General features: G+C 48.2%; 9 protein-coding genes across 9 annotated transcripts; 4 read left to right on the top strand and 5 right to left on the bottom strand.

The window, feature by feature from the left end:
* Nucleotides 1-616: 616 nt before the first annotated feature.
* Nucleotides 617-1,539, bottom strand: K441DRAFT_238623 (uncharacterized protein). Its single transcript, XM_067640697.1, has one exon. The coding sequence runs from the start codon at nucleotides 1,370-1,372 to the stop codon at nucleotides 704-706; it is 669 nt and encodes a 222-aa protein (XP_067500167.1). The 5' UTR covers nucleotides 1,373-1,539; the 3' UTR covers nucleotides 617-703.
* K441DRAFT_665975 (C/H/G cyclin) lies at nucleotides 1,324-2,898 on the bottom strand. Its single transcript, XM_067649588.1, has 3 exons — nucleotides 2,403-2,898; nucleotides 2,145-2,351; nucleotides 1,324-2,094 (listed from the first exon to the last, which is right to left on the bottom strand). The coding sequence occupies exons 1-3, from the start codon at nucleotides 2,560-2,562 to the stop codon at nucleotides 1,574-1,576; spliced, it is 888 nt and encodes a 295-aa protein (XP_067500166.1). The 5' UTR covers nucleotides 2,563-2,898; the 3' UTR covers nucleotides 1,324-1,573.
* A 184-nt stretch (nucleotides 2,899-3,082) lies between these two features.
* Nucleotides 3,083-5,817, top strand: K441DRAFT_643029 (calcium dependent mitochondrial carrier protein-like protein). Its single transcript, XM_067646710.1, has 8 exons — nucleotides 3,083-3,369; nucleotides 3,425-3,505; nucleotides 3,576-3,783; nucleotides 3,839-4,431; nucleotides 4,486-4,547; nucleotides 4,594-4,697; nucleotides 4,750-4,782; nucleotides 4,829-5,817. The coding sequence occupies exons 1-8, from the start codon at nucleotides 3,243-3,245 to the stop codon at nucleotides 5,346-5,348; spliced, it is 1,728 nt and encodes a 575-aa protein (XP_067500165.1). The 5' UTR covers nucleotides 3,083-3,242; the 3' UTR covers nucleotides 5,349-5,817.
* A 50-nt stretch (nucleotides 5,818-5,867) lies between these two features.
* On the bottom strand, nucleotides 5,868-6,840 carry K441DRAFT_643025 (10 kDa heat shock protein, mitochondrial). Its single transcript, XM_067646709.1, has 4 exons — nucleotides 6,631-6,840; nucleotides 6,351-6,578; nucleotides 6,153-6,211; nucleotides 5,868-6,095 (listed from the first exon to the last, which is right to left on the bottom strand). Exons 1-4 carry the CDS (start codon nucleotides 6,631-6,633, stop codon nucleotides 6,071-6,073), a joined length of 315 nt encoding a protein of 104 aa, XP_067500164.1. The 5' UTR covers nucleotides 6,634-6,840; the 3' UTR covers nucleotides 5,868-6,070.
* On the top strand, nucleotides 6,623-9,288 carry K441DRAFT_238483 (uncharacterized protein). The gene is made up of 3 exons (XM_067640696.1): nucleotides 6,623-7,064; nucleotides 7,126-7,296; nucleotides 7,359-9,288. Exons 1-3 carry the CDS (start codon nucleotides 6,881-6,883, stop codon nucleotides 8,858-8,860), a joined length of 1,857 nt encoding a protein of 618 aa, XP_067500163.1. The 5' UTR covers nucleotides 6,623-6,880; the 3' UTR covers nucleotides 8,861-9,288.
* Nucleotides 9,289-10,159: 871 nt separating this feature from the next.
* K441DRAFT_578972 (uncharacterized protein) lies at nucleotides 10,160-11,866 on the bottom strand (the record flags this gene model as incomplete). The annotated part of the gene is made up of 2 exons (XM_067644313.1): nucleotides 10,160-10,227; nucleotides 10,297-11,866. The coding sequence occupies 2 exons, from the start codon at nucleotides 11,864-11,866 to the stop codon at nucleotides 10,160-10,162; spliced, it is 1,638 nt and encodes a 545-aa protein (XP_067500162.1).
* A 385-nt stretch (nucleotides 11,867-12,251) lies between these two features.
* On the top strand, nucleotides 12,252-13,129 carry K441DRAFT_578796 (uncharacterized protein; the record flags this gene model as incomplete). The annotated part of the gene is made up of 2 exons (XM_067644304.1): nucleotides 12,252-12,442; nucleotides 12,523-13,129. 2 exons carry the CDS (start codon nucleotides 12,252-12,254, stop codon nucleotides 13,127-13,129), a joined length of 798 nt encoding a protein of 265 aa, XP_067500161.1.
* A 486-nt stretch (nucleotides 13,130-13,615) lies between these two features.
* On the bottom strand, nucleotides 13,616-16,084 carry K441DRAFT_578486 (heterokaryon incompatibility Het-C; the record flags this gene model as incomplete). Its single annotated transcript, XM_067644293.1, has 2 exons — nucleotides 13,616-15,507; nucleotides 15,592-16,084. 2 exons carry the CDS (start codon nucleotides 16,082-16,084, stop codon nucleotides 13,616-13,618), a joined length of 2,385 nt encoding a protein of 794 aa, XP_067500160.1.
* Nucleotides 16,085-16,444: 360 nt separating this feature from the next.
* K441DRAFT_699039 (ankyrin) lies at nucleotides 16,445-20,099 on the top strand. The gene has a single exon (XM_067653119.1). The coding sequence runs from the start codon at nucleotides 16,841-16,843 to the stop codon at nucleotides 19,685-19,687; it is 2,847 nt and encodes a 948-aa protein (XP_067500159.1). The 5' UTR covers nucleotides 16,445-16,840; the 3' UTR covers nucleotides 19,688-20,099.
* The last annotated feature ends 7,208 nt before the right edge of the window (nucleotides 20,100-27,307 follow it).

The following is a 27,307-nucleotide window of genomic DNA, read 5'->3' as shown; positions in this document are numbered from 1 at the left end:
GATTGCGGGATTAGTTGACGGGATGACCACAACAAAAGGCGAAACAAAGGAGGCGACAAGGCGTGATAGGCGGAAAAGGGCGCAGAAAGAGTCGCGAAAGGAAAGCGGCCAGGAGTGCGAGACAGTTCGGATATTACTACTATGTTGTTCGTTGTTTGTTGTTCGGCTTGGTGGGAGGTCGGAGGTGGGTGAGGTAGAGTCGCTGGGAGAGAGGGCTGGCGGACTTGAAGAGGCGGGGATTTGAAGGGAATGCGAATGGGAGGCTAGAAGGCTGAGCCCACTTTAACTCGGGCAAGGGTTTTGCCACTAGCGTCACAGTGCGTCCAATCATGTCCACGGCCCTCGACTAGTTCCTGATGGTCGCCGGAGTCGTCTGCGCTGGTGCTCAACTCGAAAGCGAAAGCGGCCATTGCTTTTTGCCCCGCCGGGACCCCAAAGCAGCAGCCGACCTGCCGATGCTTCGTGAGTCTTTCTGAACACTGCTGGCTCTTCGAGCGCCGTCTGTGTACCTTCTGCGCTGCCTGCGCCATCTGCACTCCATCTTCGAACGCTGCCCAGGCGAACAGACACCCGCAGGCAGGGACCAGGCACAGGCATGCCAAACAACTTATGCAGCCAAGCCCGCCTCGACTTGCCCTCTTTCGCTGCGCCGGTGCTCAGCCTCGGACGAGGTTGGCCATCGTGACTGACCGCTCATTTTCCATCATGCACCGCGTGGCTTGGGCGGTTTTGAAGATCGCTGGCCAGCATCACGTCTGCCAAATCGCTTCGAGAACCTTTTGCATGGCCACTTATTTCCTGCTGTGTTGGCAGCCCTTGGTCGATCTGAGTTGCACAGCGAACCGCCCGCAGCTGGACCCACTCTTAGCTGATGGAGCTTAATTGACACTGGCACAGCTGGGCATGTCAGACAGGCCCTCGCTCCGACCCCATCCCACCCCAAATTGCTGTGGATCACTTGGTCCAGAATTGAAGCCGGCCGCTGTGCGACTTTGGGGGCGCTTCGAGTCTGGAGGGACGCGGCGGATACTTCATTAGGCTCGAGCAATTGATGTCTGTGGTCCTCATGCGCCCTCCCCAGGTACCGCTCGTTGTCTCGACTGGCGCTGGAACGGGGGAACTGGAGACGCAGGGCCAATGGAGATCTTCCGTCACCGAGTATGTAGAGCGTTCCGAGTAAATCTCGAGACCACCATTGCGTGCTACCGCCGCATGCTGTCCAAGCGATCGTCATATCCTTCCGCTCCATGTATTGTAGCCACCTGAACAACGTCAAGGCCGGGACTCGAATAAAACGTCCGATGTCGTGTGTGAGAAGATATCGGCATGTCCAACGTTTAGGTTCCCCGGATTGTGTCTGACTGCATTTCATATTGCGAGTGAGAACTTTATTCAATAGCTTCGCTACCTCTTGTACGGCTACTCTCTGGACGTCCTCGGAGCTAAGAAACTCTCCGCTGCAAGACGCCCTCGATGCTATGCTAAACGCAAGCGCCCGAACGCCGCCAAAACATCTAAATCTCCCCAAACCCCAATAACCTAGAACTTCTTGACGAGCTCATGACCGTAGCCTTCACTTGTCTAGCCCTCTTCCTTTGACAAATCTCGCAATTTGGTCTTTGCATGTCTTATCAGTGAACTGTTCCCAAATCTCATAGAGCGATATGAGCTCCTGCGTGCAGTCCACTACTGCCTCAATATCGACATTACTTTCTGCCAGCCAGTTTACCAGCTTCTGCACCCTGTTTTGGGTACCTGAGCCGCTTGAAGACCGTGCATTGCCTAAAGTCTGTAACGCATTAGCAAACCCTGCCACATGCCCCTGTAGTCCGCTCTGGGCAGGCTTGAGCACTACCGCAAGGAACATCGCAGTGATTGCAATAACGTGAGGAGCATGAAGCAAAGGAAGATCTGTCAAGTAATGGTCATTGATGACTGACCGCGCCAGCGTAATCTCCTCTTGGGTTAGCTGGAAGTTGGTCTGGAGTTCTGATAAACTTCGATAAGGATGATGGATGATGAGTTGCGAGTTCATTTCCGAGATAAGCGTAAACTCGCATTCGCCGATCTTTGATGTATCGTTCACAGGCATATCTGGGAGTCCTCATTAGGCAACGAACGTATTAGGAGGGATGAAAGCTTACCCCAGCAATGCCTGGCTTCCGCTAATACCATTCGGATATGTTGGGGACATTCTTCCATCTTGCAAGCTAAGTATAGTGCAGTAGCTAGAACAAGCGTTGGATTCGTACGCCGAATCTCGACCTTGGTATAGAACCGCCTTACATAGACCTGTGCTGTAGCCAAAGCTTGCTGACGAACTGAAAGCGGCCTTGCCAGCTTAGATAGTTCTATAGACGATCATTTAATTTGCATTTAGAGAGGTAGATTGGAGGCCTTACGGTGATAGAAATAAATACTTAGCAGGCGTCTGTCTGGTAAGGGATATTGCTGTACCAGAGCCCGTTCCGTCTCTTCAAGCCTTCGCCGCTCGAGCGCGAGTTGTTGCTTTGTGAAAGTCCAGAACTTCCGTTGTGTGGAGTCCCAATAGCTGGCCGCCATACCTGCAAAGGAGGGGTGGTATAAAACGAAAGGTAATACTGTGTCTTGCAATAGACATGATAAGAAACAAAAAAAAGACTTCAGAGTGAACAAATGATGCACATATTGTGTAGATAGATAATGAGCCTTTGAAATAGTTTTAGTAGGGAAAGCACCGAAAGACGTTTTGATAGGAAGGAGTGCAGATTCTGGTCGAGCTGGCGGGGGAGATAACTCGGGAGGCTGGCAGTGGTAAGCCGTGAGAGTTTTCTCTTTCACACTCTGTTCTTTGATTTAGAATCAAACCGCTAGCTGACATACAGCCAGGCAAACAAGGGTCAAAAGACAAGACGGCAGCCACAAAGTATACAGCACAGCCTCTAGCAGACTTCAATTGTGCCAGCGGGTTGACTACCTCAATATCGTAGGGCTGCCCGGTAATTTTCTGGCCTGCGGCCATCGCCGCGGCTAACCACTTTGAACTTCGGCTTGGCCGAAAAAAACGTCTACCAACTTTCTCAGCGTCATCATAGGCTTCAAAGCCCCACTATCTCTGCACGTCCTTACCCATTCCTATGCTTTCTCTACAACTGAATTGTGAATCCATCGCGCTTCGCTCGCGCCGACAGGCTCTCCTTTGTGTGCCTCCGGAGACAGCCATGATAGCCGGGAGATAGCCGCTCCTTACACTGGAGAAGAAGATGGATGTCGAAACTGCGAATGCTCAGGACGCGCGGGTGGAGGCATTGTGGGCAACGCTCGACACGCGAAAGCAAGGCCATTTGGATCTTGCTGGGCTGAAGAAAGGTCTTCGGAAGCTTGATCACCGTATGTCGGTACTTCCGGATTGCCAGTTCAATCGCTAACTAATTGGGATTGCTAGCTCTCAAAAACGCGGATCATTTTCTCACAGATGTTTTAAAGACCGTAGACACGGATGGAGATGGTCGAATTCAGTATAATGGTCAGCAAGTTGATAGGCCTTCTCGTTCACCATAACTTCCGATAACAATCGCTGACCGCGACCTCCAAAGAGTTTTGCTCGTTCGTAAAGCATACGGAAAGGGAGCTATTATTTTTATTTAGGAGTATTGACCACAACCAAGATGGCAAGCTGTCAAAGGACGAACTCCAAGCTGCGTTTATGCGCGCTGGATTGGCAGTGCCGAGCTCCAAGTTGGACCGGTTCTTTGCAGAGGTCGATACGAATCATGATGGAGTTATAAGTTTCGATGAATGGCGGTGAGTTGGATAGCTAAACTATGTGCCATTTAAATACACTAACCGTTGAGTGAAGTGATTTCTTACTATTCATACCAGCCACCACGCCAAACCTAAAAGCAGTGCTGTCATATTATTCTTCCACAATGAAGATGAACCCTGAGGGAGACGCGCAGATCAGTGACGACGTTATTGATGGACTAGGTATAAAGCAGCAATTTCTTAATATTTTCTTTGGCTCTATTATAAGCATCGCAAAAACACCACCCCGACGCCCTCTGCATATTGAAAGCGTGGAGGTATATGGCACTCAACATCAAGTGATTTTGCAGCCCCTCCCGCCCGAAGTGGAAACTGTCGACTTACCGGCTATCGTACCGGATACGGATTGGACCAAATGGGAAAACTTGAAGCCGGTGCTGATTGCGTGTGTTCCCAATTCAGGCTACTTTGTGGCGGGAGGCCTTGCTGGTATCGTCTCTCGCACCTCGACCGCTCCTCTCGATCGGCTGAAGGTGTATCTCATTGCCCAAACCAGCATCGCGCAAGAGACTGTTTCGGCAGCTAAGTCAGGTGCGGTTCTACAGGCTATTAAGCATGCTTGGAGGCCGCTGGCAGATGCCACGAAAGAGCTATGGGAGGCCGGAGGGATGCGCAGCCTTTATGCTGGTGAGTGATACTGCCACTTTCTGAGGATAACCCGTAAGCTCATACAACAACTAGGGAATGGATTGAATGTCATCAAAGTGATGCCTGAGTCAGCCATTAAATTTGGGTCATATGAGGTTTGTAGATCCTAGCTAGGTGGAACGCCCATAATAACCTTTGCAGGCCGCGAAGCGCGTCTTTGCGAAACTTGAAGGTCACAACGATCCGACGAAGATCCAATCGTGGTCAAAATTCGTGGCGGGCGGAATTGGAGGCATGATTTCGCAGTGAGCTATCGTCAACCCTTCCACTGTTGAATATGCTTGCTCACCTCGACAGATTTGCTGTTTATCCCATCGATACCCTGAAATTGTGAGTCCACATATAATGAATTTGAGTAATTTCTAATTCTCTACAGTCGTATGCAATGCGAAACCGTGTCCGGAGGCCTGCACGGAAATAGACTCATCATCGCAACAGCGAAGAAAATGTGGCGCACCGGCGGCATCGTAGCTTACTATCGTGGCCTACCAATGGGCATTTTCGGTATCTTTCCGTACTCTGCAATTGACCTCGGGACTTTTGAATACCTAAAACGTGCTGTCGCGAGGCGCAATGCCAAGAATCGTAGTTGTCACGAGGAAGACGCACAGCCTGGCGGATTCATGACAGCAGCTATTGGTGGATTCAGCGGCGCTATTGGAGCAAGCTCTGTGTATCCACTCAATCTTCTACGCACCCGACTTCAAAGCCAAGGCACGGTGCTGCACCCGCGAACCTACACCGGAATAGTTGATGTCACGCGGCAAACGATCAAGGGCGAAGGAGTGAGAGGCTTGTTCAAGGGTCTCACGCCGAATCTTCTGAAAGTCGTGCCAGCAGTATCTATCACCTACGTCGTTTACGACAAATCAAAGAAGATGCTTGATCTCAGATGAGGTAACATCACGCCTATGTTGCGTACCACGTGCGCCTCGAATGAGGAAAGTCTTGTAAGTACTACGGATACCATAATATTTGACTAATAGGGCATTATTCTCTGCTATGCAAGACTCTGAACAGAGATGAATTACTTTCTCATCCTTCATCTCGACAAGTCGGCAGCAGAGGCACAACGTCCCGAATGATTGGATTATTATATCTATAGGAGGAGCAGACTATGGCCCTATCTCGTTGCAGATATCTTCTTTTGCATCATGCGCTTGGGAGCGTGGCCTTGGGAAGCGGGAACATTATAGTCCTGCTTTTGTATCAGACGACGACGGCTTCTGGAACGAAGCCAGAATCGATCGGGCGTTTAAGGCGTCCGTAAATATACTGTACGGTACTAGCGGCGCTAAGCCGGGTTGAATGTGTATTAGAACCTTTTCACAATTGCAATTGTTTACAATGCCAAATTTGCCTCAGGAATACGTCGTGAAGCAGATCAGTAGGAGATTAGTGAGTCGTTAACATGAGCAGAGATTTATTATTTTTTTGGCCTCTTGAATCTTGTAACTACACAAGAGCAGGTAAAGTACGCTTTCAAATGCTTGCAGATTCCCAAAATGCCAACGAACGCCCAGCTTTGAACGTGGCTCGTGCGAGTGCTTATGGTTGCGGCGGATATAGTTACACGTTGGTACAGGAAATGATAGGGTGGGAGGGGTGGTGTTGTCGTCTACTCATTGATCTTGGCTAGCAGTCTGTAGGAGGTTAGTGATGGAGAGTGCGGGAGTTAGCAGGATTAAGGGAGAACGTACTCATGGTCCCGGAAAAGGGAATACTCTTCATCGCCGACCTTAATTGGGCTTCCACCATACTATATCTCTGTCAGCGACCCATGCATCGTCACATCACTCTTTATCGTCTTCTGCAGCGCAATCAATGCACCAATCCGTCACCGCCACTTCATCAAAAAACTGCTTCTTTTCAAATAATCTCGAGATAGTATCCCTTACCTGAGGAATCAACACCTTATCACCTGGCTGCACACTGCACAGGATCCTCTTCCCATCCTTGTCGAATCCGCCAGGGCCCACGGCGAGCACTTTGGCCTCGTTGAGCTCCTTGACAGCGCTCTCGGGCAGGAAGATACCCCCTGCAGTTTTGGCCTCGGCCTTCACGCGCTGCACCAGCACGCGGTCGAGGAGGGGAGCGAGCGAGCGGATAGACTTAAGAGCGGTGGTCTGAAATGTTAATTAGTTCAAATTCCTGGGGAAATGGGACACGGAAGCTCACCATTTTGAATGTGGATGAAGAATGAAGGATGATTGCGCAGAAATCGGAGAGCGAGCTGTTGCGAATTGGAAAATTGAAGGTCTTGGGATAGCTGTGGTGCTTGCGGTGAATCGAGTTTTGCAAATGAGAAAATTCCAGAAGCCATGCCAAGCCTTGTGCAGGGGGCAGCTTCCGATTCCCGACCTCGGGAGAGCCGCGGCCAGAACACCGTTGGTATACTACTCAGGGTCAAGCTGGCAACTATAATTGGATGTGGAGCAGGACTGGCCTTCTTTTCACAAGAGAGCTTCGCGCGCCTCGCAATGCTGCTGCTTTGAAATATTTTAGTCAGGCGGCTGGGGAGCAGAAAGCTCCTCCCGTGAGTCTTGAAGAGTTTTGGGAGGCTTTGGGTTCAATATGGCCATCCACGAAGAATGTGAAGTCACAGAGGTTTGGTAAGTGGGAGGCTTTCCTTCGTGGCCAAGGCTTTTGGGAACCTCAACTGATGAAATATAGGCCTTGCAGTGAGCGGTGGAGTAGATTCCATGGCTCTGGCGAGCCTCTGTGCAAACACCTCTCACATTCTTGGCGATTTCCCCAAGTGTGTAGCCTTGATTGTTGACCATAAGAGCCGTCCGGAAAGTACTGAAGAGGCTCTGTGGGTTGCTCAGCAATTGTTGAAGCATGGTGAGTTGCATTTGGGGTTTACAACCGTTGTCACATGGTATCTAACAGTGTACCCTCTAAAGCTGGCATGAACTCGCACATTCTCCCACTCCAGTGGTCCAAAGGGACCAACCCAAGCGAGCTGCTGAATTTCGAGACTCAAGCACGAACTCTTCGTTACCAAGCTTTGGGAATTGCCTGCCGTGATCATGGGCTCCGCTCCCTCCTAGTTGCCCACCATAGCGATGATCAGGCTGAAACAATCATCACGAGGCTTATTCAAGGACATGTAAGATCAGGCCTACGGGGAATCCAAGCCATCAAAGAAATCCCTGAGTGTTTTGGGCTACACGGCGTGCATCAAAGCGGGGGACTGGAAAACATGCGAGACTCCATATCCGAGCGAAAATCTAACCTTCTCATGGAAATAGAGACCGGCGGGGTTCAGATACTGCGTCCGTTGCTTCAGTTTAGTAAGGAGAAGCTCATTTCCACATGTCTTGAGAACCAAATGCCTTGGGTAGAGGACAATACAAATCAAGACAAAACGCTTACTGTGCGCAATGCTATCCGGTACATTATCCAACACCACCGTCTACCCGCCGCTCTTAGGAAGGACGAGCTTGTCAACCTGTCACTTCGTATGCAATATAGGCTAGGCCAAAATATGGAAGTAGCCGAAGAGCTTTTCGATTCTTGCGAGCTAAAGTTGGATGTGCGATATGGAACTTTGAATGTCCGTTTTTCAGAGAAGACGTTCAGGGTTTTGGAAAGTGACTCTAGCATTGCGAGAACGGTGGCTGCGTTGCTCCTTGGACGCTTAGCTGAAATTGTTTCTCCCAACGAGACGGTGTCCCCGCGAAGGCTTGACACTGTGATTGATACACTTTTTCCAGCGCTGAGGACTTCTAATACGCTTGAGAGACCATCGCCAAATGGTTTCACTGCTGCTGGGGTCCAATTTCGACCTATTGTGGACCAAGGTCGGCGGAGTTCCTTACATCCCAAGCCATTCACGCCTCAATACAATTGGCTCCTTTCTCGTCAACCTTATAGTCTGAACGAACCTGCTTCAACAACTATAAACTCTAATAAACTAGGGAGCGATAATGCTTTAGATGCCGCTCGTACAAGTGATGGATTCCAACTCTTTGACGGCCGATTCTGGATTCGCATCATTAACCCTTCGAAACGTACTGTGATCATACGGAGTCTTCGGGAGGCTGATATAAGACCTATGCGAAAGGCATTGATGAGCCCGACAACGAGAGCTAACCTGAACCGATTTAATTCCTTAATCACCGCCATAAAGCCGGCTAACATCCGGTGGACATTACCTGCACTGGTTATGGTAGGCGATACTGGAAAAGAGCATGTTATCGCGCTTCCGTCTCTAGGGTATAGAATTGGTAGTCGAGCGCAAGAATGCGAAGTGCGTTGGGACATCAGATATAAGAAAATTAAAGGAGGAACCCACGATCTCGACAAGGTCATCGTTCACTCCCCTTCAAAATCTAAGGCGTCTGTTAACAGCTCGGGAGTTTCGGTGATCGGAAAACCGAGATCAATGGAACTCGGAACCTAAGTCTTTCCGGGTGCCACGGAACGACAACTCCACAATGTTTCAATTTTTGATATATCAGGTGGAATGCAGGGTTTCGACACCCTGTTCGCATCTAGAGTGTTTACTTTTAGCGATCTGCCTCCCCACGCAGGGAACGCCCCTCTATTCTAACTATCCTAGATCAGCAAATCGGGAGAAGTCTAGTACGCAAGCCTTATCTGCCCATCGGCTATATCAAAATAGCATGGCGAACCTCTCACCGATCAGGGAGTTAATATTTATCGTTTGAATAGTGCAGACTAAGGGTTGCTGTTACGGACCCTCGCTCCGCCCTCCTGTATTGTACATCAACCCTTCGGCTCGGCGCGACTATAGCACTGCCACCAAAAGATAGGATGTATATAATGAGTGATTCCTCATCGAATTTTGAGTCTAGGCTGGTTTTAAGCAGAAGTTGAAAATTCAAGTTCAGGATTAAATCGTGTTGATTTTGTACTTCAACTACCGTCTGTCTTTATCCCTAGGGCTTGCTGTGACAGTATCGTCTACACGGTCTCGGGGCACGCAGAGGCCCAGAGGGCCAGAACGAGCATGCCGGGATCTATTCAATTCGTTAGGTTGTGGTCAGCCGGCAAAAGGGCCGTTGGGTGAAGTATGCTACGTCATGGCCATACATCGTAAACCACTCGCTCGTCCGATGGTAGCAATCGTCGCTGTGAATGAGTGAACAGCGGTCTCCGTTTCCATCCATGTCCAACCAAAAGCCGCCTGCTTCCCTGAAGCCAGACTCCTTGATGCCATTAGGGTATTCCTTGAACCCAGCCAGTTCTAAAACGGTTCCAGAGGAAAAAACCACACGCTAGTGCTGCCCTGTCCCATGCTCATGCCCAGTAGCTCCCAATCAATTCAAGAGCGCTCCAACTCTTGTTTACCCTGGTTGCCTGAGCACATGCAGTCATCCCTCAGTTCCCGAAACACGCGCCATTTTCGCCGTTTTTTCACCGGTTTTTCACCGGTTTTCACCGTTTTGTCGCCGTGCTTTTCGCCAATGCATAAGAGCGAACACCATGTACGCCGTCCAAATCGTAAGAAAAAACATCAAAGGCTCGAACCACTTTGTGTTATCATTGCTCATGTACGCCGTCCAAATCGTAAGAAAAAACATCAAAGGCTCGAACCACTTTGTGTTATCATTGCTCATGTACGCCGTCCAAATCGTAAGAAAAAACATCAAAGGCTCGAACCACTTTGTGTTATCATTGCTGTCGTAAGCCGTAAGTCACTTTCCTGTCATCCTCAGCATTTATGCCTTTACCCACGTCACAATTTCGTGTCCTGACGGTTCGAGTCGCTCAGCCGGCGGATCGGATTCAATGTCACCCCACCCCCTGAGCTGCTCCCGCCAGCTCCGGCACCCCCACTTCCGCTTCTGCTTCCGCTTCTGCTTTCGCTTCCACTTCCGCTCCCGTTTCCACTAGCTCTGCTCGCACTGCTGCTTCCGGCCGCTGAGCTCGAGCCTGGCCCGCCGCTTCGATTCTGTGCCTGGAGACGTGCGCTAGTCAGCCAGTGCAGCTGCATGCGCATTGAGTTGATGGCCGCGTTGGCGTGCAGCATCTCGTCCTTGACGCGCTGATTCTCGTTGATGATCATCATGTTTGTGCGGCCCTCGAGATCGGTTAGAGCATTGGCAATGCGGCTGACTTCATCGCGGAGAGACTCATGAAGGCTGAGCAGGTGGTGCGTGGAGCTGTCGAATGGAGGCTGGGGCGGGTGGCCAGCTGCTGCTGCTTGGTCTGTCTGGGATGCAGACGGAAATGCTGGGGCTGGAAGACGAAAGTCGGGAGTCCCCGGAAGTGGTCCGGGTGCGTAGTCCATAGCGTTGGGATCCAGTGGATTGGGTACCGGGCACGGCTCATTTGGATTTGGGTTGGCGGGGTAGAGCATATTATGAATACTTGACAAGCCACCTTCAAGGATTTCGACCTTGCGTTGGAGAAGCTTTTGCTGGGACTCGTGTTCGTCTAGACGTGCCTTTTGAGATTGGAAGAATGGTGCCATGGTTGCCATAGGACAGATCGTGACGTGTTCAACGACTACAGTGCGCTCATGGGCGAAGGAGCAGCCACAGACCGAACCAGGACACGTGACAGTAGCCTTCGGGCAGACATCTTTGAGATGAGATGGTAGATCATGGCGAAGGATCTCTGTGAAGCAGCTGGAACAATCAGTCATTCGATTGGGGCAGATCTGCTTCTGATGATCCTGGAGAAGATATGTCAGTTTGAGAACAGGATTAACTAGAAAAAAACATACCTCGAGGTCCTTCTTCATCATTGACGTGTGACAGTGTTCACAATTGACAGTGTAATGAAGACAGCCCTTGTGGAAATCCTTCTGCAGAACGCCCAAGCGGCAATCGGGAGAAGCACATTCAACCTGAGCATGGTCACAGTACAGCTCGACATGGTCTTGAACATCGCTCCGTTTGTCCGCCCACGTGCACCCAACCTTTTGATTCGGGCACCTGACACGCAGCTCATCTAGCATGCTGGTCAGGATTCTCGGGACGGGAAGAGGCTCCTTATTGAGATCTACTCGGCTTCGGCATGTAGGACAGGTTTTGGGGGCTGGGCCTTCCTGAGCAGCAAATGCTTGCTCCACACAGTCATTGCAGAAGACGTGATCGCAGGCGAGGCGGACGGCTTTATCGAAGGGACAATGGCAGATGAGGCAAACTAGGTTGCTGTCGCAGGGCTCGAGGTACTCAAGGGTGCGTACGTCGATTGGAACCTTTCTATGTCGGTTGATTCGACGCTTCGACGAAGGTGAGTTGGAAGCCCTCAGAGCTAATGGAGAAGGTGAATTAGGAGGGCCACCGACCACAAAATCAGAGGGCTCAGGGCGATGTGCGACCACTGGAGAGCTGAGAGCAAGGGGAGCAGTGCTTGCTGGTAAAGACTGGAAGGATAGAGCCGATTCGGCTCTGCTTGAGGCCCGAGACAGTCGGCGAGACGGGATGGAAGACATGGTGGTGATGAGCCAGAAGATGGCTGTCGGGCGGAAAAGCGGGGGAGGAGGGGGATTATATAGCAAGGAGAGAATCAGGGCGAGATTTCATAATGTTGTGCAAAGCTATGGTGGTGGAGTTGAGTAAGGCGAGGGATTGTTGTCAACCTTGAACGTCGAACAAATCGGAATGCCAGCACGGGCCGGTTCCGAAACCACTCAATTCCTCCACCCATACCTCAGCTATTTACCTGTTCTGTTTATAGCGGCCCCTACTAAGCCATCCTCCTCTCTTTTTGCCTGAACCATCTTCTTTGTACCGCTTTTTGCTCTCTGCCAACTAATATTCCTCTAACTCGGCTTCCGTCTCGCCGTCATCTCCACACCTCACAACCACGCCGTAATCATGTCGAGGACAAACCCCTCCCAGTTATTTCTCCTCGCCGATCATATCAAGCTTTCCCTGCTAGAAAGACAGCGAGCAATCTCCCTAAACCTCTCGCCGAACTCGCAAGATGGCCAAATATCCCGCTCGCTCGACTCTTTCCGCTCAGGCATCGAAGCGCTGGAAAGCCAGCTGGAACAATCACCAGACGTGTACGTTGTCTCTCTCTCTCCCTCTCTCCTCTAGTACCTCCAGCCCCCGCGGCTTCAAAGCCTAAGCTCACACTCTCCAGCTCGCTCCAAGACCAGCTCTCCACCCTCAACACCCAGCTCACAGACCTAACCACGCAATTCGCCTCCAACGGCGCCAACCCCTCCGCCACCCTCGCCTCCCCAAACAACGCCTCCCTCTCCCCTGACTTCGCCGCAGCACAGCAACCGCCGTCCCAGAAAGGCGCCCGCACATCCCAGACCTCGAGATCCGTCCGCTTCACCGACAACCCAGCCGCCTCCTCGCCGCCAGACCCGAACCGCGCCGCGCTCTTCCCCTACCGCGACGACCCGGACGACGCGGCCCCCCCGGACCACCGCGAGCTCGACAACCAGCAGATCCACACGTACCACGCGCAGGTGATGCGCGAGCAGGACGCGCAGCTGGACCGGCTGGGCGAGTCGATCGGGCGGCAGCGCGAGCTCAGCATGCAGATTGGCGACGAGCTGGACGGGCAGGTGCTCTTGCTGGATGAGGTCGATGAGGGGGTGGACCGGCATCAGGGACAGTTTCGCAGGGCGCGCGGACGGCTGGAGAGGGTGGGGCGGAAGGCGAGGGATAATTGGAGCTTGACGGTTATTGTGGTGCTGATTGTGGTTTTGGTGCTTCTGATTGTCGTGTTGAAGTGAGCTCCAGGGAGGAGAGGGGGGTTTGGGTTGAGGAGTGGGCGGCGTTGGGAGTATTGGGGGTTTAGCGGTCGGGTTCGTATGTACAGTGTGGCTGGCTGTTTTGCGCGTAGATACCGTGCTATGTTCGGGGTATATGTGACTGCATTTCTTTTTTTCTCCGCAAATGCGTCTTGGAATTCGCTCTTGAACTGCTCTTGTTAACACCGTGTCTAGGTCTGAGTTCCCACACCGCTTTCGAGTCTATCACACAGGCATATGAGTGACGAGAGGGGCCTGTTTACACACAATACCTCAATTACCGCAACAATTGAGTTTCGTTGCAGTATCCTAATGCAAAAAGCAGTCATAAGGCAGTGGCATCTGCTCTACACGTTTCTCTGAGCCAAGAAAACTCATCACAGTCATATCAGCATTACTTCCACAACACCAACCCTCCCCTCCAACCCACTCGTACATCCCCCAAACCCACCCCTTCTTCCCATCGCCTTAATACCCCGTCCCTCCATACCCGCCATACCCCCCTCCATAACCCCCGTGCTGCTGCCCTGGCGCATTCGGATCATGCTGCTGCTGCCCCTGCTGCTGCTCCCCCGGCGCGCCATACCCAGGATACGCATAGTCCGTCTGGTCAAACTGTCCCTGGCCCTGCGGCTGCTGATACGGGACCTCGTAGCCCTGCTGGAACGCGGTCGGCATGGCGTACGCCGGCTCGACGCCCTGGCCGCCGGCGTACTGGCCGTGCTCGAACGCCGCGCCGTGGTACGGGTCGCCGGGCTGCCCGCCGGCGTACTGGCTCTCGTACGGCTGGAAGGAGCCCCAGTGCTGCGTGTGCTGCTGCTGCTGGGGTGCGGGGCTGTGGCCGCTGTAGCTGTCACTGTAACCGGGCTGGCCGTAGGGCTCGGGCTCGATGTCGCGCTTGTTGAGCAGGGCGAAGGGCGAGCTGCTGCTGCTGCCACCGCCGCCGCCGCTGCCGGTCAGCTTGCCCAGGCCGGGGATGCCGGGGATGTTGAAGCCGCCGGAGGCAGGGCCGTGACCGCCTGCGCCTGGCTGCCCGCCGTGGGTGTGGTTGTCGCCGCCGCTGTGGTTGTGGCCCTCGCGCACGCTGTTGGAGCTCAGGATGTTGTTGAGCGAGCGGCCGCGGTCGGCTCGGCCGTCGACCCAGCGCTTGACGACGTCAAACATGATGCGGTGCACCTCGCACGCGCTGTCACGCAGCGCCGGGTGGTGGAAGACGCGGATCACGTCGTTGAGCACCTGGTTGACGGGCACGTCCGGGTGGTCCCACGCGTAGACGACGCGCGGCGCGACGTACTGCAGGATGGCGGTTGCGACCTGCCCCGCGGGCTCGTTGAGGATGTTGGAGAAGTGGTCTTTGGAGAGCAGCGAGTGTGTCGGGTCGGTGCAGTAGGGGTCCGTCCACGGCTCGTACTGGTGCTTGCCTGAGCTCTCCACGACGGCGGAGCTGCCGAGCTTCAGTTGCTCTGAGGCTGCGTTGATGATAGGTTGGATGAATGGCGCGAGGAGGGACAGCACGAACAGCGTGACTCGCTCGGTGATGGTTTCGATCAGTTTCTCCAGGCCAGGGATCCTGGAGACGATGGCAGAGATCGAGCGCACGACCTTGTCCCGGAATGCGAGGATAGGGTAGATCTTAGGGATAATTGTCGAGGGGTCAAGATTAGGGTTCATGCCTGGAATACCGGGTCCAGGAGGCCCACCCACGGAACCCGGTGGTGCGTCGAAAGTTTGGGGCTGCTGGTGACTCGAAGCGCGAGAGCTGCTGTAGGGGTCATGATCTATCCCGCGCGAATTAGATGCCGCTTGAGCGTCTGAAGCGGCTTGCAAAGCAAAGGCTTCTTGGCAGAGTCCACTGGTGCCAGGGACTTTGGAGAGGAGGTCAGTCAGACCTGACACGCCTGCAGAGCCGCCAGAGGTAGACTTGGGGTTGCTAGAGGAGGCATCGCCAAGCGCAGCATTCATCTCGTCGATTTCGGATTGCGTGAAGTGATCAGTGGCTTCCCCAAGGACTGAGTGCAAGAAGTCCACACCTCCAAACGTTCCGGTTACAAGAGGGAAAATATGCTTTCCATGTACGTTGAGCTGAGTTGAGCTGCCGGTGTGCGGGAAGACATTTGTGAAGCCAAGCTCGCGAAGAGTGAGTTCAGTGTAGTTGGTGTGGGCTCCAAAGTCTTCCAAACAGTGGAGACCTTGGCCCAAACAACGTAATGCCTCGCAGAGATCTTCTTCGCGTCCGCGAGACCCTGACGGGCCATGGGTGTACATACGCCCATAATGGATGCTCCGAGAGAAGGAGAATTTGATGTAGCCGGCTGAAGTAGCCCAGCCGCCGTACTCATTAGCGATGTAGTTTTTCATACCTGGAACATGTTAGAAAATAGCCTTAGAAAAACTATAGTACACTACTGTTTAGAAATCCATATTAGGCTTCAGAACAGACTCACCAGTGTTAGGATCAATAGCTAGTTCTTCAGGAGAAACTGGTCCACGCAACCGCGGGTCATATTTCCTCGCATCCATGTTATCTGCATAATCTTTTGGGTTGTCGATATGCTCCTCAGGCCTATAGACACCCAACCGCTCACTGGTAACCTCAAACTCGGCAGTGGCATAGCCAAATGACATGAAAGCAAGGACCCAGACAAGGATGCGGATGGTATCTGCTTGGACGCCCTTTAAGGTGCCAACATCAACTGCCTGCGAATAGTCGCGCAGCCAGTTGCCAAAGTAGACGCGCTTGATCATCATGGAAGTCCACTTGTGGCCGCGCAGACATGCGACGGTTTTAAGCATGTCCTCGATATCGCCATGGCGCCAGTTGCGCCCTTCGATCTTTGAAATGGATGCGATATTCCCAGCGCCAAAGGCATGAGCGGGGGAGGGAAGTAGCACTAGGAGAGCTACGGCGAGAAGGAAAAGGTATTTAGAAGACGGCATGTTGGAAGATGACGAAGAGAGATCTTAGGGATTGATTGCTCGTAGATAGGAAAACCAAGCAAGACGAGAGGTGGTTAGAAGACACGCCACTGTCAGCAGATTTGCTAGTGGTCGGCTGGTGACGTTGGGCTGCGGCGGTGCGTCTGTCTATCACTTCTTCCAGGGTAGGTGTTGGTGGTTAAGAGCGGAAAATGTCAATGCATAATAAGACAGAATAAATTCCCTGAGCTCCTGCAACTCCAAAACATCAATATTGCGAATTCCAAGCGCTTCCTTGAGACGGCATGGCGAGAGTCGCGGACGCCCCTCTTCCACATGACTTTATTACAGTAAATGTTCCCAGTGGCTTCTTCTGCCCCTCCAGGCTTCTCTACCCCTCCATTAGCGTGCAGGGCGTCTAAGCCGCCTTCGCCCGATGTTAGCACAGTATTAGTTAGCTGCAGTTCAGCTCTCTCTAGCCGCCAACTACCGAAAGTCCATCCTTGCTTGGTTTGCTTGACGTGAGTCCTCCAGAAGGCAGATGGGCGCAGCTCAGCCTCTTCACGGCTGGCTGCTGCCTTCCAAGAGTCAAGGCCTTCCCACCATCAAAAGGCGCTTAATCTTCTTCCCACTCGCAAAGAGCCTTTTCATTCATTCCTCACTAAAAACCTCCACCAGTACTCTACATCCTACTTTCCATTCCGAAAGTCATCTCAATACAACGCGTGAGGCTGCACTAGTGGGTCCTAAGCGACTACATTCGCTGCCTCTTTAGCCATGGCCCATTTACCTCTAAAAGAGAATGCATCCACTTTAACTGCCGCAGTCGATTCCCTCGCCATCAATCCGAGGGTTGAAGCTAGGTCGGGTAATGCTCGGCCACAGCTGTCTACTAACTTTATCGATTTTAACCCAGAGATTGATGATGATGTATCGAGCTGTGGGTCGTGGGAGTGCGTGTCTGAAACTGGAGATGATTTGGATGCTTCCAAAGCAGACACCCCCACCCCAACCCCCAAGGACAATATCGATTACGAGAGCTTCTTAAGAGCCGCTGATAAGGGAGATGTCGATGCACTCAAGGCCTTTCTAGATGCCGGAGCAGACATCGAAAAAGAGTCCGTGAGAGATTGGACGCCGCTAGTCCTCGCTATCCTTGGACGCCATGTCGAAGCAGTAAAATTTCTTCTTAGTAGAGGAGCTTCAGTCTCCCATCGGGCAAGGACCTTGCCGCCATTGGTTCATGCTCTCACTAAAGAGGGAACTGAGCTGATGCAGTTGTTGGTCGACCGCGGCGCTGACCTGAAATCTCTCTCTGGCAAGGACCATAAGAATGCACTTCATTGGGCCGCATCCGAGGGGATGACCGACGCTCTCGAACTCCTACTTAAAAAGGGCATGGATATCGAAGCGAAATCGAAGCGAGGATGCACTCCATTACTCCTGTCAGCCGATTGCGGACACCCCGAGGCTGCTGAAATCCTCTTGAATCATGGCGCAAACCTGAACGCTCGGAGCGAAAACGGTGGCACTCCGCTCATTTGGGCGGCATGCCATAACCATGTCGAAACTGCGAAGGTCTTCTTAGACCATGGAGCGGACATCAACGAAGCTGACAATTTCGGGCACTCGGCGATATTCCTTGCAGCTCACTTTGGCCACCTGGAAATGACCAACTTTCTACTGGAGAAGGGAGCAAATGCCCATATTTTAAGTACTAAGCCCGAAGGAATGACTGTCTTACATGCTGCTGCGTGCGATGGCCATGCCAAGGTCGTTCAGCGATTGATTGACCACGGATGTGATCCAGAGATCAAGACAGCCATGGGCGACACAACCCTTGATATGGCCCTCGTGGAACGGAAAGAAGAGGTGGTACAAGTTCTCTTGGAAGCCATGGGTGGACCCGATCACCCGAAAAATAGTATCGCACTCCAATTTGCCATGGCGGACAGCCATCCGATGGTCAAAACGATCATTGCTCTAACTGAACTGTGCTATCCTCGCATCAAAGATCCAACCCCTGCTAACAAATATGAGTGGATTTCCTGGGTCATCGAAGAAGGAGGCTCGCTTCTAAGGATGTCAGCATTGAGGAAAATGCTGCACTATGCGCTAGAAGAGCACAACTTAGAGATGCTCAAATCACTGATTGATCAGGGCTGCGATGTTGATATGCAACTCGAGTCCACTAGCACTCCACTCTGCTATGCAGTTAAACATAGTAATATTCCTATGATCGAGTTGCTCCTCGACTCAGACGTTGACATTGATGCCTTCCATGGAGAAGGATACACCGCACTTGACGAAGCTATCTTCAACATGAAAGATGCCAAGGACACTAAAGTAGTGGACATTTTACTCAAGTACGGGGCTAAGATCAATCGCGGAAAAGATCCCGGGCATACTGCTCTCTCCCTGATTCTCCTGCGAGACGCTGACTGGAACGAGCTTGCCCTTCGAATGGTCGAGTCTGTGCAAGATATTGATGAGGATAGAGACTCTATGGGCAGCACTTTGCTTCATGTCGCAACGCTTCGAAACAGGAAAGATGTTGTCGATTTACTCCTAAGTAAAGGCGCAGATTTAGAAAGCAAGGATCAATTTAACGTTACGCCTTTCCTCTTGGCTTGTCAGCACAGTCATGAGATGATACCGTTCCTCCTGGAGAAAGGGGCTAACATAAACGCGGTTTACCGGGCGGATGCGCACGCACTACATGCAGCCGCTGCTCAAGGCAACGTGGAGGCTCTGAAAGCCCTCCTAGATCGTGGTTTGGATATCGAAGAGTTGACGGAAAAGGCATATACACCCCTTGCGTGTGCCCTGACCTGGGGCCAGGAAGCCGCCGCACTGCTTCTCATGGAGAGAGGGGCCAACGTCAATCTGCAAACCACAAAAGGAGTCACCCCGCTCCACTTCGCCTGTAAAAACAACTTGATCGTAGCCACCCATGAACTCGTCCGCCGCGGTGCAAAAATTGACGCCCGCGAAAAGGAGGGATGGACTCCGCTCCACGACGCGTGTGCCACAGGATCTCCAGCCATCGTCACGGCGCTTCTGGAAAGGGGCGCGGACTACGAAACCGAGCTGCCGAATAAGGACAGGCCCCTCCACGTGGCGCTCATCAACGAGCGGGAACTGATAGCCCGGGTGCTAATCGAGCACGCCGGCGCGTCCATCACCGCCAAGGCCTCCGGGGAGCGCTCCTCGCTGCACTTGGCGTCCGAGTACAACCTCTCCGAGTCTGCGAATCTGCTAATCGACAAAGGCGCGTCCATTGAGGAGGTCGACGAGGATTCGTGGACCCCATTGTGCTGCTTTGGCGGCCCGGACGTCGTTAAGACCCTCATTGCGCGCGGTGCCAACGTCAATTATAAGGACCGTGATTGCTGGACGCCGCTGCACCAGGCGGTGGAGAATGATCACTTCGAGGAAGCCAAGATGCTGTTGCACGCAGGCGCGGATATGAGCGTCAGGACCACAGACGACGGCATGACGGTGCGGGAGAGAGCAGAGGACAAAGAGGACAAGGAAGTCGGGAAAAATTTCGTGAAGCTGCTTGATGAGTTCGAAGAGTTCCGCAGGCAGAAGGCGGAACATGAGAAGTCTTTGCCAAAATGAAGGGGGTGCTTCAAGTGGCCTAAATCATTGAATACGTATCCTTCGCGCGGCTTTTCGGCTATATTGTCGAGAATTCAAAAAGGTAGGTTCTTCCGTGGTGCTTAGGAATAATAGGATCGACTCGTGTATCGAACTCTACGCTCGGTTCTTTTCACTTACCTTGCTCAATTATCTTCGCGGCGCATTTCTGGCTAGGTTATAATATTTTCTGTGGGATAAAGTGGAGTTCACTCGCTCAGTTGTTTTCCGCGGCTCACGATGTTATGCTAGTCATGTGGGAGGATTTTTGTCTTTATAGTGTATTACGATCGATAAATTTAGCTCAGCGAATTAAGTTTCATCATAATAATAGGATTCTACGGTGCCCTATGAATGGATACAAGTCATGGTTGTCCGGGCCATCAAACTGGAGTGAAAATAAAGTTATGCGAACTTGATTTTATTCCTGTGACTTCTCAGTGAGTTGCTTCTGAATTAAAGACATAAAGACAGCCGGACTGTGGTTATAATTTCGAAGAGTAAAAGTTTAAATAGCATTTAGGCAATTAGAGAAATGGGGAAAGTCTGCAATATATATTTGATCTTCAGGCATATGAAATAATCTAGTAATTCTGCACCTATATATTTCTTTTATAAAATGCCAATTCTAGAAGAAAACAAGAGTCTTTCTAATAGAAAGATATATAAACACTAGGTTTTTCTTTTTATATATATACGCAGATATAGACTAGGGAGGAAAGGTAGAGAAAGTATACCTACTAGCCGCTTAGCGAGTAAATAAGTAACCTTGATATATAGGGTAAATATATAGGCGCACGGCTGGGCCAATAGGCCAATAGTACGCGTGTATTAGCGACTTAATTAATAGGGGGTAAGATATTTAAATATGTCCACTGCTTAGCTATAGGCTTAGCTATAAATATTTGCAAATATTAATAGGGGTTATATATATTATATGCGGCTCAGTGACTTAATAAGCGCTTAGCTAAGCCGTAAACACTAATAGTATATCTATAGTTTGTTTTATATAGCTAAATCAGCCGCTAAGTTATAATTTAGTAGGCTAGAGGCCCGTGCGCTTAGTAGTATATAGATTTTATCCTATATTTACAGTCGATCTTTAATCGCTAGCAACGCCCTAGTAACGCCGCGCTTTTAGTACCCATTAAGCGCTATATATAGAACTGGCTAAGAGCTCTCTGCTTATATTAGGATGGTAAGAATTAGCCGTAAGTTAATAGAGATATTTACGTTTTAAACTAGGCGCTGCCATTATATAAGCACCCTACTAAATTTATACTGTACTAAAATAGACCCCTAAGGGGCTATAGATAAAGGCTTTAATAGCGGACTTAATATCTTATTAGAAGTTAAATATATTTTAAAGCTTTTTTACCTACTTAAAGCCGTTTATAAAGCTAATTTAGTAAATACTGCTCCTTATTACGGACCTTATATTAGTAGTAGTATAACTAAAGAGATATATAAATAGGTTGGTTAAGATACTATTATATTCTCGGTATACGGAGAAGAAGTTAGTATATATTATAATTACGGCTCTATTTAGTTATTAACCTTCTTTATACGCTAAGTATATAAAAATGTCTATTTAAAGCGAAGTCACGCCTTCCCTCTAAACAGCAACATCAATATCTATCACAATTAGCCTTTTGGCTTTTCGCTTTAAAATAAGGCTTATTTAATAGAGATTTTGTTATTTATTCGTCTTATAGCCTTAATAATACTATACCGTACGGCGTTGTGTTGTTGTCGCGATAAAACGTCTTACCCCTGGAGGATCGCGAAGTTTCGCGTCGCGTCTTTTCACAGCAGCTGTTGATAAGTAGTCTTTCCTAACAATTTTTCCCATAGGGTTTTTTAACAGGTTTTAAATTAACGCTTTCCAGCTTCCTCCTTACTACATTATTGTTGTCGTCGTTATTAATAGCCTTTAATATTACCTACCCGAACGGTTTTTAATAATACTTTATGGTAAAGAGACGACATATATTCCTACTTCTATATTAGTTATTAGGTGCAGGCCTTATACCGCTAGGTACGCGTTATTAGGGCGTAATTATTAATAGCCTTTAATATTACCTAGGTTCTGGGTTACCTAAATAGTTTTTTAATAATACCCTATAGGCGCACCCTACGGGCGTAAAAAAGACGAGATATATTCCTACTTCTATATTAGTTGTGGCATAGGCCTTATACCGCTAGCTTCTAACGGTACGCGTTGTTTAGGGCAATAAGTGTGTAATTATTTACCACTGCTTAAGACAGTAGGGAACCTACTATGCGATACAGCAGGCTAAGATAATTACTCTCTCCTTAGGCCTACACCCCCAATTAATACATTATTTAGAATATATCTCTACCTCTGCGAGCAAGTAAATAGATAAAAATGTCTATTTAAAGCGAAGTCACGCCTTCTTTCTAAACAGCAACATCAATATCTATTACAATTAGCCTTTCGGCTTTTCGCTTTCCTACCCTCTACCCTATAGATAGATTTTGCAGCCTCTTAGGCTTGCGGTAGGCCTAAGGGGGGCAATAAGTATATAATTATTTACTACTGCTTGAGACAGTAGGGAACCTACTATGCGATACAGCAGGCTGAGATGATTACCCTTTCCTCGGGCCTATACCCCTAATCAATACATTATTTAGAATATATCTCTACCTCTATAAATAAGTGAATAGATATAAGTAAATATACGATTATTCTATAATATTTAATCCGTCTCTAATGCTAAGTATATACGTTTTATTATTTTTAATAGGCGTTTAGTAGTATTGGTCATATAGGGTGACTTACTAATAACGACTACTTAAGTAGGTTATAGTGATGTTGGTTAATAAAGCTTTTTAATTAGAATAAGGAAGGGCGAGGAGCTTAAGGCTCCTCGCCACGCTAGTGCCGCGGCGACATGTAATAGCAACTTACCATCACGTGACGGCAAATTGCCTCATTCCCAACACTAGCAACTCTTCTTTTATGGTTGCCCTCTATATATAAATACTGCTTAACTATTATAATAAATATAGATCCTCTTTACTTACTATTGCTATTATAATATAAGTCTTATTATCCCAAAATTTGCCTCTTAGCACGTAGTGCTTTCTTACTAAGGAGTTATGGGTAGATATTATATTAGGGCTGTTAGGGCCGCTAAGGCGCTAGCTATAAGCGAGCTAATAGCAATTTTCTATACTAGGTATAGAAAATCCTAATTAGCTAGTTAAAATTAGGGTCTATAAAGCGTTATACTCTTACTCCCTTTTAACCCAACCTTTAACTTATATATATAAAGTATTTATATTAATAAACGTTTCTAAAGCCTTATTTAGGTTTGCCTTTATTATTATATCTAGTAGACCGGTAAGAACCTGGAGCTCTTACTGCACCCGGCCTAAAAAGACCAAAACTAACCAAAAGAACCCTAAAAAACACCTAGAGAATCCCCCTAAGATGTATGCATCGCAGGGGAGGCACACGTTAAACGACGGTAGCTCGCACTCGCGCGCAACCGCTAGAACTACGCCTAGCAATAGCCCTCTATAATAAAGACAGGCGAATACCACACTATAAAGCGGAAATACCTCTATTAAAAAGGCATTTAATAAAATATAAAGCCTATTAGACGCGTCTAGTATTTAGAATTATAGGGGAGTAACCGTTAGCTATAACGAACTAATACAGCTAGCAGAATGGCTCCGCCAGTCTAGTAAACCTTAGGCGCCCCTCTAGCAAACCCTTAATTAAATCCTCTAACGGCTAAGCAAAATTAAAAATAAGTATAACCCCCCCTTACCGGCGAACCGCACCTAGGCCGCCGTAGCTGCGCTTTTACAGTATAGGGAACCTACCCCCCTTAAGTTAACAACTGGGCATATAATTATAATATAACTAAACATAAAATAAGTAGAGGGGCTTAGGGGATAATTAAAAATAGAAGTTCTTATAAAGATACGCAAAGAGGTCTATAACACTATTATAGTCCAACACCTTAAGAGCGGAGATATTAGAGTTACCTTAAAGGACTAATAGGCAAAGGAATAAGCCGTAAGGGTAGGGGATAGGCTAGGAGAACGTATTGGCATAAAAGTACTCCGCAAGGATTACCTAGTTAAAGTCCTAGCGGTTTCTATAAGCCTTAGGGTAGAAAAGGGACGCTAGGCGGATAATACAGCAATTATATAGGAGATAGTAAGATAAACGGAACGCCTTATACTAGGACTCGAAATTACCCAAATCTAATAGCTTTAATAGGAAAATATAAACTAAGCATATAATAAGAATAATAAGAGGATATAAGGGTCGCTAAAGACTTATTAGGGAGACGCCGGATGAACATATGGCTCCCTTATCGTTAGTATATATATACTAGGAATGCAAAAACTCCTTATCTAAAAAGGAATAATTATAAATGGCCTTATATATAATATAAGGCTCTACAACCATAGACTATACCTAGAATAATACTATCGCTATATATAATAGGGACACACCTAATCTATATACGCAGCATAGGTGTGCTGCGGCCATTATATAGGCCCCTATAATATAAGACATTGCTTAAATTAAGACCAAATAAAATGCGCGAACTGCTACTAAAGTATATATAAGGCGTGGGAGAGAGAAGACTGCATTAAATACAGGAGATAGAAGGTAAGGGCTTAATAGCTACGGGAATAACTGCACGCTAGGTTATATAAATGGAAATAATAGGTAATAAGCTAGGGGGACGCAGGCGCCTTCCTAGCGTTTCCTACCTTTAATACTAAAGGGCTAGGCTAGCCATCCTAAGCCTTAACGGGCTAGAAGCGACGCCGCGCGATATTACTAGACCGATTAGGGATATAAGGGTTACAGGGGATATAAGGGAGAGGACGCCCTATAGGAAGACCCCTATAGACAGCGACAGTAGGCTTAAGACTAGGATAATTAAGAATTAGACTTAATGCGGCAAATATAACATTCGCAGCCAACCTATAAAGGGCATATAGCCGACTAGTAAGAACAGGGGAAGAACCGGTAATAATAACAGATTTAGATATAGAAGCGCTAATAGGAACATAAGATATGGGAATGGAAAGCTCTATATAAAATAAGTAGTAACTAAGGTGTAGATATAAGAGATAGAAGCTCTAAATATCCTAAAGAAAGTAGAAATAGAAGAAGCGAGGAATAAAGGAGAGTTAAAGGACCCTCTCCGGAGGTCCGCTACCTATCTATTATATAGTATAACTGCGGCAATATAAACCACTACCTTATAAGGCCCCTACTAGACAGTTTAGACCTAGAGAAACACTATATCCTTACTATATAAGAACCGTATTATAATACCTTTATATAATTAATATACTGCCTCTAAGGATTCTAGCTCCTATATAAACCAAAAGCAGCTATACGCGTATGCTTTATAATTAGTAAGGCTATTAGCCTGTCCTTATGGTTATAGCAGGCAGTTAACCTAGATATTATAGTTATAATAATTTAAACATATAGGGGACCGGTATAAATTATTAACGTATATAACCCTAGGGTTAAAGGGGTCCCATAAATAGAGAATATTATATTGGTAATAAGCTTACTAGAAACTAAAGGTATAAAGTCTATTCTACTAGGAGATATAAACCTCTACCACCCGTAGTAGGGGGGTATCTATATTGCTGTAGATTAATAGTTAGAGTGCCTACTAAGAGCTATAGATATCTAGGGCCTTAAGCTAGCTACCCCCCTAAGAGCAATTATATAGTAATGAGGTACCGCTAGAAGTATAATTGACCTCACATTTATAGACAAAGGCCTATACTAGAGACTCGAAAGGTGCAACCCTAAAGAAGAATGGGCACTTACCCTAAACCATATCCCTATCCAGATATAGCTAGACCTAGATACTAAAGCATAACTAAATAGAAAAAGATACGTAATAAGGAAGCTTAAAATAAACAGTTTCCTTAATATAGTTAAATAATAACTCTAAGACCTAGAAGAAATCCACCCAATACTAAACAAGTAAGGCTTATTGGCCACCCCTAAGGAAATTAACTGAAGACTAGAAAGGATCTAGGCAGCAATTAAAAATGGGCTGGAAGAGTACTACCCGATCTCAAAACTGGGCCCCTATACGCGACACGCATAGTCTACATAATGCGCAGTTCTAGTTGCCAGTTAATAATAAGTAAGAAGGAAATATATAAGCAGCCATAACCCTAAAGATAAGAGACGATATAAAGATATAAGAAACCAGCTAAAGAATACCCTAAAAAAAGAAGTAAGGAATAACTGGAGACGGTTTATAAACGAGCATACTTCTAACCCGAGCCTCCCCTATAATAAGGGCCTTTAGGCTATAGCGAAATGGGTAAAGAAAAAGGCAGGGCGCTTAATAGAAGACCTATATCTACCACCCTTACAAAGAGTAGGAGAATCACAGGCTATAAATGACAATAATAAGAAGGTAAAGATCCTTATAAAAAGGTTCTTCCCCTAACTAGCTCTAGTAGACCTTAGTAATATTATAGGCGAAACACCGGTAACTTGCCTACGGGTTAACAGCGACATAATAATAGAGGAAATGGCTAGAACCATTAGCCGCCTTTTAAATAATATAGCACCAGGACTAAATAGGATTCTAAATAAGGCCCTAAAAACCTGTGGGCCACTTATAGCACCTTAGCTTGCAGATGTAGCTAAAGTATACTTTGCTATAGGCTACTACCCACAACTTAGAAGATCTATAATGACGGTTATCCTATAAAAAGAAGGCAAAGCAGATTACTTAATCCCAGGAAGCTACCGCCCTATTGCCTTAGAAAATACCCTTAGTAAGATCTTAGAAAGGGTAATAGCGGAACATATGGTAGATACGGTAGAGGAACACGCCCTATTACTATAAAGCTAAATAGGGGTAAGAAAGAACCGCTTAACACTATTAGCACTTACGCTACTCGCTGCCACCATTAAATCTACATAGGCGATGTGAAAGGACTTTGTAGTATTAATGCTTAGCCTAGACATTAGTGGTACCTATAATAATGTACCCTATAAGCGTCTCCTGCATATCCTTAGGGCAAAGGGCTTTTTAGAATGGATTATATAATTTATCTAAGGGTTTATAGGCCAGAAAGAAATATTACTGGTCTTTAGCGGGTACTAGAGCCCCCCTATTATAGTTATAACAGGAATACTATAAGGATTACCCCTCTCGCCTATACTCTTCCTTTTCTTTATAAGCAACCTACTTAACTCCTTTAAGGAAGGGGCGACCTAGGGAATAGGCTTTGTTAATAATATAAACCTAATTATATACGGGCCAATAGCCGTAGAGAATTGCAGAATACTAGAGAAAGCCTATAATACTTATATAGAATAGGCAAAACGTTATAGAGTCTAATTCTTACTAGAGAAATACTAGCTAATCTATTTTATAAGAAAACGCAACTAATCTGTAGATCTCTAGTATATAATTTGTATTTAAGGCTTTAGGGGTTAACTAGTTTAGGGCTTAAGGGTATTAGGAGTATAGGTAGATAGCAAGCTCCGGTGGAGTATATATGCGGCGTAAGCGGCCCGTAAAGGCTAAGTATAGTTTATTACTTTATCTAGGA

Source organism: Cenococcum geophilum, assembly GCF_001692895.1.
Source record: "Cenococcum geophilum 1.58 unplaced genomic scaffold K441scaffold_46, whole genome shotgun sequence".
Classification (NCBI taxonomy): domain Eukaryota; kingdom Fungi; phylum Ascomycota; class Dothideomycetes; order Gloniales; family Gloniaceae; genus Cenococcum; species Cenococcum geophilum.
The sequence above is the reverse complement of the archived record's forward strand: the minus strand, read 5'-3'. Positions and strand labels throughout refer to the sequence as shown.